At 42.0% G+C, this 12769-nt stretch overlaps 1 protein-coding gene across 1 annotated transcript in view; it reads left to right on the forward strand.

Moving 5' to 3' along the window:
- Nucleotides 1-12769, forward strand: part of LOC138454580 (ATP-binding cassette sub-family C member 12-like) — a 392790-nt gene that overhangs the window by 265009 nt on the left and 115012 nt on the right. Inside the window, exon 9 of the mRNA XM_069607051.1 lies at nucleotides 1168-1257. Within this exon, the coding sequence (XP_069463152.1) occupies nucleotides 1168-1257 (90 nt within the window). The remainder of the gene's footprint in view (nucleotides 1-1167; nucleotides 1258-12769) is intronic.

Below are 12769 nucleotides of genomic sequence, written 5' to 3' on the forward strand. Positions count from 1 at the left end.
GTAGATAGTATAGGTGATTCACAGTTTGGTTCTTTTTCCTTTTTCTGTCCACCCAACTTGAAAACTCAAACCTTGGGGTATGTACTATATATATTTCTATGATGAATACACTTGTTTGAATGGTATTACCCAAATTGACCTTTTACAATTGACATTTTGTCCTAATTGACCTAATAATAGTGGTCCCAATTGACCTTTTGCACAATTGGCCTTTACCTTTATTTTATTTTTTATATATATGTGTGGGGGTGGTATGGGGTAATAAATAATATTATGCAATTGGGTAGGGGGTTGCAGGGTTTTTTGGATTGAGTGGGGGGTTGCAGAGGGTTTCCCCCCACATATATGTCCTAATCAACCTTAATTTCACGATCAATTGTGTAGCAGGTCAATTCTCCCGCGATCATTTGTGAAAAGGTCAATTAGTATACATCCGTTTGAATTATGTACATTTGAATATTTACTTGTTTACGATGCATAGTGTTTAGCCCTGATGACGGAACATGTTCGGAAATGCATTGGCATACACTGTTAGACATGTAGCTGTGGATGCATACTGCCTAGCACAATATTAAAAAACTGGAAACTACTTTGACATAACCAGTGATGCATTATTATTCTTAGAAATATACATGAAAAGTGTTCGAACGGCAAGAACGTACATTTGCAACTTATCTTAAGAGCTTTACGCGAATGCACTACGAACCGGGATGCTTTCCTAGTTCTTTTTTCTGCAATAATATACACCTTGGTGCCTACGTCTAAGTGTTACACTCCAAAACAATATTTGTGCATTTGTTTACAGACAACTAATTTAACGACTTTATTACATAAGTGGTGCTCGCCCTCTCCCCTCCATATTCTTTCTATGTAAACCAATCACAACAGATCACAAACTATGCATTTCTATTCATATTCAATGCAGAGTTGACCAACCCATGGCTAGTAGGCTGTATGACCATGCAATGATGGCAATTACCCTCCCAAATAGGATGTTTGTTTTTTCAGGGTTTACTTCTCTTCTAGTTGTTGATGGCATCCATATGGCATCATAAATACGGGTTTCATGGACACTGAGAATATGAATAAATGAGAGAGCATCTAAAACATGCCTAAATAATCAAATCCATTCACTCTTTTAATGACTCATCCTTTGCTCTCTCTTAGTTTGCTGGCCTCCTGCAGATATGCGTGAGAATGGCGACTGAGACTGAATCCAGGTTTACGTCAGTGGAGCAAATCATGGAGTACATTCTGGTGAGTTTTGCCTCTTAAAGCAGTATGAGGGCCCTCATTGAGTCTGGGTTCATTTTGCATTTCATTTGAGTTGTGTTTTGTATCTAATTATGCTTAAATCTGCTTGTTCTGTTTGTATAGATTATGGTTTGGCAGCCCAACACTATTAATAGTCTTTGAGGGGATGCTCAAGGCAGGTGAATGGCAGAGTGGTTCCCACCTAAACCTCCCACATCTCCTTCTGGCCACCACTCTTCAGCATTCACATTCCGGTTCCACTTCCTGCTTCTCATCTTCCTCTCTCCACGACTATTTTTTCAAGTGCACTATCTCCTTCCTAAATTACACACACTGCTCAACCTGCTTTTATAGGTACTGGTCGCACAGTGGGTGGGGCGTGAAGCCATACTCATGTGTTGGTTGTAAATGTATGACATGCTGATTCAGTTACTTGGTCTAGTTTGCAGGCCTTCTATCGCTCTGTCTGTCCTGCCCCCGAATCTACAGATACGCAGCCTAAAACTTTCATAAGGTTGACCGCCATCTTGGAGCCAACTTGAGTATGCTTCCATTCCATCTCTCTTCAAGTGGTCCGAAAAGTGTTTACTAAGGTCATGTTCCTGGTCCCACAGATCAGTAAAATGGCGGTGAAAGTGGTGGAACACCTTTAACACAAAATGTCATTTTTGAGTAAATCATTCTTTCCTAAAATTGAAATGTGATTTTTAACAAACAAAGTAAAAAGAATCATTTTAATAGTGATGAGTTCTTCCAGTCGGCATCTAATTCCCTAAAGAAATCTCTACTTTCCCTGTTAAGTAGAAAAGCTATCCCTAGGTTGTGGTGATGTGCCGGCTATCTAAAAGGGATAAAAGAGGTTCTGAATCCATTCTTAACTAGTTTATCTTTTTAAAACTACATGTTGTTTTGTTAGAAAAATACTTTTTTCTTCAAAAAAGACCATCTACTTCAGCTGAACCCTTTAACTTAAGTGAGACTTAAATATTAAAAAGAAATACATTTAGGTGAGGATTATACGATTTATTTTATTCTACCCTCATTTGAATATGTTTTACATTCAAAGTAAAATGATTTAATTCTATAGTTGTTCACATATGGTATCCCAAACAAGAATATCCCTAACGTTCGGTCGACCGGTTTCTGCAAAATTTCACATTGAGTTGCATTCTTCAGGACCATCAGTATCTTCCATTGAATAGGTTTGAAATGCAGATTTTTTTTATTTTCAGCTGGATTTCTTTTTATTAATATTTTTCTAAGGGGAAAACAAGAGAAACATAAACTGACATTTTCTATGATTTTTTTAATCAAATATGACAACATGTTATTCACTAGGTAAAGAACAGTGTTTCTATCATTGTTCAGTTACAGGAGATCCAATTAAATATTCACTGACCTTTAATCAAGTTGAACGCTCACATTTAGACTTTATTTTTCTCAGTCTCCAACTGCAACATAGAGTTAAAAAGCAACACAAATCAATTAATAGTTAAAATGTTAATGTAAAATTGTTACAGTAACAAGAGTTATTAGTGTTATGCTCAACTCTACAAGAGTTTTGACCAATCTCATTCCAAATACCTCCTTTGGTAGATGTTCATTTCAACCAGGGAAACCAAATTCACGTGCCAAATGTTAATTAGTGGCAGCCACCATCCTGTTTGTGTTTATAACATACTCATAATCACATATTAGCACAATGACACAAATTGCATCATCTTCATGGCATGCGTGCCTCCACCTTGGATTCCACTTCTTGGGCTTTTTTTGCACACGGACTAGTACATATTATCTGCATATTATCTACATGCTGTCAGGAAGGAATCAAATATTTTGGTTTAACATTTAAGGAATCTTTTTGTCGTCACTTTGATTAACCAACTATATTGCTCCAATCAATGGTTTAGTGACAAACAAACATACCTCACAAAAACATCAAAGTACATCGGATCTGGCCCCCATAGTGTTGATACTTGAGAAAATGTTCTACTAAGGACACTTTCTGGTCCAGATACATCACTTATGTTCAATAATTATTTTCTTTATTAGTCTGTTGGTTAATCCCATGTAGCAGAGATAAATAAATAAATGAATCTTGTATAACACGCTTAATACCGAAGACCGGGATTCAAACTGGTGTTGTTCTGTGTTGTCTTGCTTCCAAGATTAACACGTTGCCCCTGAGCTATCCTCACAGGTCCAATTACAAGCAATCAATTAGATCAATTAGATCCTTTGAGTTACAATTTGTGAAATGCTTTTGAATACAAGATATATGCCACCCTATCTCAGATACTCCTACTCCGGCTAGTTTGAGCACAAACCAAATGTGTTGCACAAGGAGTCATGTTGTTCATAATTGTGACCATTATCCCCTTTGGTTATTTTCCTCCCGGATTGTCCTCTGTGGTGTTTTCGTATGCGTTTAACAAATCCTCCCTCAAATCGTTTCTGCATTTGACTGCAAATATTGGCTGTGGAATTTCAGTAACGCTTACATTGAGGACATTCTTTATTAATCTTCTTTTTGATCTTGTTGAAGAGAAGTGATCTAATCTATGAAATGGATTTGTTTTTTTGTTAAGATTGTGTGAAATTTCATAAACCTGTTCTGTGTGTTATCACATTCTCTGAAGGAAATTGTGTGCTCATCCCTGTCAAATATATCATCTAGGTATTTTAGCCATAATGTGATATTATTCATAAACAGATTTGTTTGTGTGTAGATAGATAGCCGTTTAAATTCAACAACATATAAGTTTGCTAGGTTTGAGGCGAATGTGGCACACATAGCCATTGCCCAAGATTTAAAAAAAATAGTATTCTCATACATGAAAATATTTTTTGTTAACATCAAATCTGCTAATTGGAACATGAATTGGGCCAGGACTTCCAGATTTGTGTCAGTTTCCTGCAACACCATTTTGGATTATCAATAGTTTTTCTTGTTGTGGTATGTTAGTGGTATCTTAGTGTACAAAGACTCTATTTCCCAAAAGTGACCAAAAACAGTTTTTGCAGATAAAACGACATGCCTTTTTTTAACAGCTTTATTTAAGCTTGGTAGACGCAGATTCAATATCAACAATATACCAAAAATTATACATCTTCAGTATTACAACAATCAGTGTGCAGTGCTGTACTGAAATAAGTTGCTGTGAGCAGGTATTTCAGTAAAGCATTTAGACATCAGCTTGAGTACGTGCAAAAAACTTTCAGAAATCACACCATATATCACAAGGTTTGGAGGACACTGGCTGCATTAGCATACAAGCCTCCTCACATTCATTCGTCCATGTTAGGTCCCTCAGCCATACATTTGTTGGCTACCATACAACCCATGTTTAAGAAAGAGTGTTTAAGTATGTCCGTGACCAAATTCCACATACCAAATAGGGCACTGGCTGGCAATCTTTCCAGCTGTACAGCCAAGACCTCAGATATAGCATTGTATACATGCTCCCGAAATTCCGGCAACCTGGGACAATCCCACAGCATGTGGGTCTCCATACCGTTAAGTCGTGAACTGCGACTGAGCTGCCATCCAGTACGCTTCAAAGTGTGGGCTTGCAAACCCCCCTTTAGCATATGCTAAGGCCATATTTTCCAATTTCTTTCTAATTGCACCGGCATGCCACATAAATTGGTACAGCATTGTGTTCAGGTTATCAAAGTAGGCCTTGCCTTGCCAGAGAGGGATATTCCAAAAGAGATACGGAAGCTTAGGAAAGATCACCATTTAACCAAGGCAAGCGTGCCTGCCTTTGATAATGGGATCTTGGACCATTTATCTATCTTTGCTTTCACCTGTAGCTTTTGTTTATGAAAAGTATCGGTCAGCAGGGAGTTCTTTCCTCTAGAGACCATCACTCCCAAATATTAAAAACCCTGGGCGACCATTGCAATGCGTGCTCACCATGCAGCCTATCTGTGTCGTCAGTTCGGACTTCAGATATGGTGTCATTTACAGTAAACCCAGAGAGTTTCCCAAAATGTGTGACGTCTTCCATTACTGAGTCCAGGATTGCACTGGGATCTCTAATGTATAATAGATGTCATCAGTATAGAGGGAAATAATCTCTAGGGGACCCGATATCCAGATACCCAGGCCTTTGTGACACTCCCTCATCAAATCCACTATGGGTTCAATTGCCATTGCAAATAAGATAGATGACAGGGGTTAATCCTGGCGTGTTCCCGCGTTCAATGCCAATGCGTTGACACACACTCGAGCAGTCGGGCCAATGTATAGGAGCTGAATATATTTAATCATTTGCTCCCCCAGTCCACATTTCCCCAGGATCACAAACAAATACAGGCCTTTTGCACAACACGCATCATGACTGGTGCCTAAATCTTCGTCAAAATGTGTGCCATGACATTAAATAGCATTTGTTTGTTCAAAGCTGTCGATCTACCCTTGATGAAGCCTGCCTAATCAAGATGCTCTGGATGTAGAATTAGGGGAAGCAGCTGGTTAGCAATGATGTTGGCATAAATTTTAGTATCCATATTCATCAGGTATAGTGGGTGGTATGACCCACATTCATTATCAGGTTTCCTGAGTTTAAGTAGCATAATGACAGCCTCTCTCAATGATTCTGGGAGCTGTCCATATTCCAAAGATTCCTCCCAGACCTTCAGCAGGTACGGAGCCAACAACGCACCAAACTTCATGTAGGACTCTGTCATAAGGCCATCAGGCGTTGGTGCTTTATTTCTTGGAAGCTCCTTAATGACCCTCATAATGTAATCCCCTGTGAATGGGCATTAACTTGTGCTCTGGCGCTATCTGACAGTCTGGACAGTGGGACACTGTCTAGCACGGCGTAAACATCTGCTTCCTCAATGGGTACCCCTGTACTGTACAAGGTCGAGTCGAAATCGCAAAAGACCCTATTGATCTCATGATTGGTATACTAAGGCACTCCCTGGTCATCCGATATGGATAGCACCTGTTGGGGTCCTTTCTCTGATTTTATCAGTCTCGCTAGTGTTCTACCATAGCGCTCTCCCTCCGCCTATTTCGTTGCGCCCCTTGATTTAGCAAAGTATCACACCTCCCTCCCGGCATGTTCTGAAATGGAGTGTAATTCCACCAGCGTATTTTTATTGGGGTCTGAAGCATACCTGGTCTCATGTTTCTGTCATTTACTTTCACTGTGTTGTAGGTCTCATCTAATGGTCTTAAGTGCTCCAAATTCCCTGCACATGGCCATCCCACCAATGTATACTGTGAGGTGTCAGGAATGAAATTCAGACACAAGGGGTGTATAGTTTTGGTCAAATACTTTTATTCAAATAAAAGGGATTGGGAAAATACCTCTCTGCCCCTGCATTAGAGGAGTTTTCCTACCTAAAACCAAAACTAAGAATCTCCCCCGAGAGGACTTCTTCCCCCAGATTTAGGGTCTCTGCCTCCCCACTCTCAGCACCACTCTCCTCACCTGTTGAATTGGAGTCCATAGTTTCCCCGATGCCTTGCCGGTGGGCCAGGTAATCCTTCTCTTTCTTTGGTGCAGGTGACCTGACAGGGGTAGAAGCCGTGGTGGATCTAGGACTGAACCACACCACGACTCCAGCCCCGGGAACAGGCAGTCAGGGGGAAAAAGCCCTAAGGCAGAAAAAAAAACCTGGGTACCTCGACAGTAGCTGGCTTCCTTCCGAGTGGATAATAATGAGCACAACACTCCAATGGTAAGTAGGCACTAGGTAGCAGAGCAACCGATAGCTCAGATAACAAAAAGGAAGAGCAAGGAAGACTAAATGTGTGGCCAGGATGCCAGAGAGAAAAAGTAGGGGGGTACTGGATAGAAGGAGAGAGCTATGGGGTTAGGGCAGATGGGGAGAGAATAAGGAAGAAGAAAAACTAAGACGCGGGAAGCCAGCAGACCTCCAGTGAGAGTGTTTACGAGGAGAGGTAATTACTGACAGGCCCATTGGTCAGCACTCACCCTCGAAAACTAGTAATACAAGATAGCTGCACCATGCGAGGACAGAGTGCAGGATCCACATACTCCGGCAAGGATCAATAATCAGGACTCAGTAAATTGGCAAAGGGAAGTCCGTTTAATGATACATACATCAGCTTATGGAAATCAGTAGCATCCCAAACACCTGCCTCACCCCGACTTCCTGGAACTTCAGTACAACAGCCTCTTTTATGGGCAAAATCCATCATCATTGACGTCTAATTCTACAAAAAAACATCATGCAATACAATTGGTTGGGAAAGGTAACTTAAGTATAGATGCTATAACTGTATATGGAAATAATGCAAGTGGATTGGATAACTCTTATCGGGTGGGCGTCTACGCCCTTCCCTCTACACCACACGTGATTGACGTCACTACAAGTACGACGTCTCATTGGTTACAATGTCTATAGGACCCTAGATTACATGGTCCCTTGTGATTGGGCAAGTTACATCCCTAAACATAAATCTCCATTTTAATTAGCAGCATGCAGAATAGACACCCAGGTGCCTAGTGTCCCACGATTCACCCTGCCTCCCTTCAATCAATCAGTGGTTTAGGGCTATGTGTCAATTAGTTGGCTGGGTATGGCCTCGGATCTGTAGTCTCTTATCAGGAAAAGTTATGGCACCCTCTGGTTCTGGATGTCATCAGGCGGTGGTACATCTTCGCGCCTGTCTGATCACGTGTTGGTCCACCGTGAATCTGCTTCAGTTTCCAACCTTTTGTGTATTTAATTCTGTATGTGCTTAGCCACCTGCATGGGCCTCTCTTATCTCGACCTTCACGGGTGGGCTGGCATGCTCTGAAGTTGGAGCCTCGTGAGCTCATGCTCACCTCCCCTTCTCTGGTTGACCTCGATTTCCCCGGCATGAGCCATCCTTTGTTAAGTTTCGATCCCGCTCCTTTCCTCAGCTTGGGCCTGGATATGAAACTTGGCCAGTCAGGCTTTGGCCGCCTGGGAGTACTTCTGTGTACACAAAATGGAGTCGCACGTGTACATTGTGCTGTATTGAGGTAGATGTATACAGTCGGCGCTTGCCGCTCTAACTTCTACTAAGCATTGCAAGCAGAATCGATTACTTAGCAACTTGCGTTTCTATCTTATTTACACACGTTCAATAAGGCGGTTGCTTCCATCTTGTCTCATGGCACCATTCTCATACGTTTTTCACAGTGTCTCTCCCCTTTGTCCTTTACAATTATCCTCGCAGTTGTCAGTACTGGCATGCATGCTTTCAGTACTCCTTCAGTTCGTTCTTGGAGCTGCTCTGGTCCTTGTTTCATCTCATGGTTTCATTATGGCTTTTGGAGTCTCTTCATGGACTGTGTGTAGGCATTCCTCCTCATTCCGTATCAACGCATGGTATGGTTGTCTGATTGGGTACCGTGCTGCCCAGGGTTGCCTGGTTATGGGCATTTCACCAGGTATTGATCTTCTAATGTACACAGGGCAGAGGCCCATTGCAGCCCTTTGTTGGTTCAGCTGCTCCTCGTATGTCACATACCTTGGCGAGTACTTTACTGGCACCTCGAAGTGAGGGCAGGGAGGGCCACGTATGGTGTCTCCTCTACAAGAGGAAAAGGCGGAAAAGAAAAATCCAGAGACGGAAAGCAAACGAAATAGTGGGAAAAGCTGAGGGAAGGCGAAAAATGAAAGCAAGAAAGGAGAGGAAGAAAGGGTTTCGGTATGAAGCAGAAAAAACAGAGGAAAAACTAGTGTCAGAACTGCAAAGAGCTAGAGAGCTGAACCGGATGGTTGCAACATGCCGACCGCTGGGATTACAGGAACTAAGTACCTCTCAGTGGCGGCCATGATGAAAAACACTAGAACGTTGCAAGCCGTTCGAGAAAAATGTAGTGGAACATCCTAATGGCAGCTCAGCCGTATCCGCGGTAACCACCACCACTTAGACCGGGATATGACAGTATCTGTCAGCGGTCAGAATGTCCAAACCAAAATGCCCTGTGTCCAAAGTTCTATTCTGACCCTCACATGCTAACAAAACAATGCTAAAGTGGAAAGGGAAAAGGCATTTGGCCATGAGTGCTGTATGCATGTTCAAAAAGAAAATATGAAACTCCAACACAAAAAGTTCCAAAGGATAGAGTTCCTTGCTTCAGAGGGTGATTCCCCTTACCCTAGATTTCTCTTTACTCTGGCTTCTCTTCAGGAGTATCAGTCTCCTGAGTATCAACACGGCAGGCATACAAAACAGCTTGACCTTTGGACTTTGCCGTATTAGGATACCTGGTGTACTCTCCTGCCAGTTGTCTTTTCTCCTTTGATATATTCCCTCGGTCTTTTCCTGATGGGCTCTGATCAGGATTTCTTGAATCAATTGTGCTTTATACTTTGGTCATCTTAATGCCTGATATGCTTTCCTGTCAGGGCTTTCTCTTAAAAACACATCCACCTGCTATACTCTCCTGCCACAGACCTTCTTTTATTAACACTCTTGCAACTTGTATTTGCCTGGTATACTCTCCTGTCAGGGCTTTCTTACATAGGGATTTCTTTATACTATTAACTGCCTGGTAATGGTATACTATTCTGACAGGGCTTGTGCTACAAATGCAATTTCTTGCACCTTCAAACACACCTTCAAATTGCCAGGTATACTCTCCTGCCAGAACTTTGCAGAACAAACCTGTAACTGCCTGATAAACTCTCCTGCCAGGTCTCTCTTGAAACACACTTGCAACTGCCCGGTATCCACTTCTGCCAGGGCTTCCTTAAACACATTTTCAATTGCCTGGTATTTTCTTCTGCCAGGACTTCCTTAAACACATTTACAATTTCCTGGTATTTTTTTCTGCCAGAGCTTCCTTAAACCCACTTGCAACTGTCTGATATTCTCTGCTATCAGGGTTTCCTTAAGTGGGCATACTTCCAATATTGATAGTCTCTTACATGCGCTTTTCAGGTATTGTATCCACCTCATATACTATTCTGCCAGGACCTATTTCACATGTGTATTGCATACACTCACACGGTTGTAAGTCTCTTGTTCTGATTACTTTTTGCCTTTTATAACAATGTTCACTTGCACATATTTCTTTCAGTGGATATTTTGTTCAATAACAGTGTTTGACATGTCTGCTGATGTGCCCCGGTGTCCCATCTTCCCTTTGGTGGACTCACTGGTTCTTCCTGGCATATTTCCATTTACTTATCAGTGTTCCGGTTGGCTCCACAGTCACTTCCGAAAGGTGCAGTTATCTCCCACTAGCAGCTCTCCCTGGTAAGCTGTTTCAGCTGTTTAAATTTCACTGCTGTAGCTAAGTGCTCAAAACAACTGGAGCGCAGCATGTGCTCTTGGGCTTGGGTGATCTGTATTACTTGATCCCTCTTCCTTTTTCCAGTATTCTCATACTTATGGGAGTGAAAGTCAATTTTTGATGACTTGCACATGAAGTTTGGGAAAGCGTTTTTAGTGGTTTTCAAAGGCACGTTGGTTTGCATACAGATCTGGTGAAAGGGTTTTCAACACTCTTCCTAGGTGGATAAGGGGAGATGTAACAATATGCCATGAAGGCATTAGGTATGAATGGGAAATCCTTAGAAGAAAAAGGGGACTACCATGTCTTATCCGATCCGATGTAACAATATGCCATGATACTTCCCCGAAGGCTGTCTCCCCCCATGTGATCCTCCCTCATATAGCCGTCCCCAGGGTCAGGATCAGGTAGCGGCTGCCGCCCCGTAGCACATGAAAGGGGGTTACCACCGGGAAAGAGGTGATGACACCATCGGATTCATCACAATACTTTAGAAATCTGCCAAAACGTACTCTGTAAAACTGTGTTATTATCAATGGTCAAAAAGAAACTGCAAATGTCATCCTCTATGTCTGTCCTAAACACCAAATCACATAACGCCTCTGATTTGAAACCCTGCATGCAATGATCTCGCCTCCTCACAGCCCAGGGGAGCTGTAGTATTATGGGTGAGTAGTCTGAAAACGTATGCAGAGATACATCTGCTGTTTACCCATCAGACATTGTGAGAGTAGGAAGATACCAATTTTGGACAACATATTGTGCACTGTCGATTAATAAGTGTAGGCCCTCACTTGTGGGTGTAGCTGCCTCCAGACATCACATAAGTTCAATCTAGCCAACATAAATATGATACTATGGGCTGCTCCAGTGAGTGGTCTGGGCGTCAAGGTGTTGGTATTGTATTCAGATCACCCCCCATTTAATTGGTTTCAATGGGTATATCTCCAGTATGTCTGCTATATCGTCATATTACTCTGGGTCACCAATGTTTGGCCATATGTGTTTACTAGTATTCATTTCATGTTCACAAGGTTGCAGTGTATTATCACATACTGGCCCTCCAGATCTATATTTGATTGCATAATCTGAAACCAAAGGTTTTTATGTACAACCGTGAATACCCACCCTGGCTTGTGAGGAATAATTTGTGTAGAATCAATTGGAGTTTAGGCAAAACAAAAGAGGTGATGGCTTGAAGGTGTGGAATTAATCCGGACCTCTGGCATTGCTTTGGACAACCCTCCATACTATTGTTCCTCACCTGCCAAGCCATTACACAAGGGGAAAGATCAGCCCAAACTGTTTGGTCACATCTATTCTGCTCAAGACCACAAGCATCCCCAAACATGTTTCGGCCTTGTTCGGCTTCATCAGTTAGGAGTAGCTTAGTTCTTTAGGCCCAGCAAGCAAGAGACCCCATCTACTAACAGGGAACAAAGGCTCAAAGCTAATCGTTAACTGCATGAGGCATCCAGACTTTTCCACACATGTAGGGGTAAAGTATGAATACAATTTTGCCTTTGCTATACTCTTAAGTTTTCCACTAAGTGGAACTAGCTAACTGGGTCCCAGCCATCCCACCCAACTTCCTTTTGGATAAATGCACATATGCCTTATAACCTCTCTGACAATTTTCCCATACCTTAGACTGCGGTCCACCGAGGGCGTCCCCCTCACAAGCACTTTGAGGCCATACTAATGGGATGAAGGGGCTTTATCAATGGCAAACTACTACTAATAAGTGATGGAAAAAAGAATTGCACAGAGTGAACATTTTGCTCAAGAGCCTATGGAAGTGATCCCCTTTGTGTATGTCACAGTTCAAACGAACATGATTCCCAAGTTCATAAGTACGTTTTTATGTAGAGAAGGCTGGCTAACAAACATCAAAGGATGACTCTCTGCCACCATCAATCTACCCTTCCCTCCTCGCTTTCTGGCTATACATTAAATTCTAAACTGTTGGAGGATGAGCTGTGCCTTGGGGAGGTAACCATCGCTTTCGTTTGCAGTCCTCACTGTGGAGAAACAAGACATTAATGTTAGGGAGTTAGAAGTTAAATTAGAGCACACGGAAATAGGCTGTGTTCTGGTACTTTACAGACATTCTGAAACAGGGCACATATATCTACTTGGATTATCTGAAATTGAAGTTTTAATTATGGGATATGGTGTACTTGTAGACTGGCATATTAATTTGACTTTGGTTCTGGATACATTACTCTTGTTTTTCAGCTGCCCTTCTCCAACTC

The sequence above is a fragment of the Ambystoma mexicanum genome, chromosome 1p (assembly GCF_040938575.1).
Source record: "Ambystoma mexicanum isolate Mex_15411 chromosome 1p, UKY_AmexF1_1, whole genome shotgun sequence".
Classification (NCBI taxonomy): Eukaryota; Metazoa; Chordata; class Amphibia; order Caudata; family Ambystomatidae; genus Ambystoma; species Ambystoma mexicanum.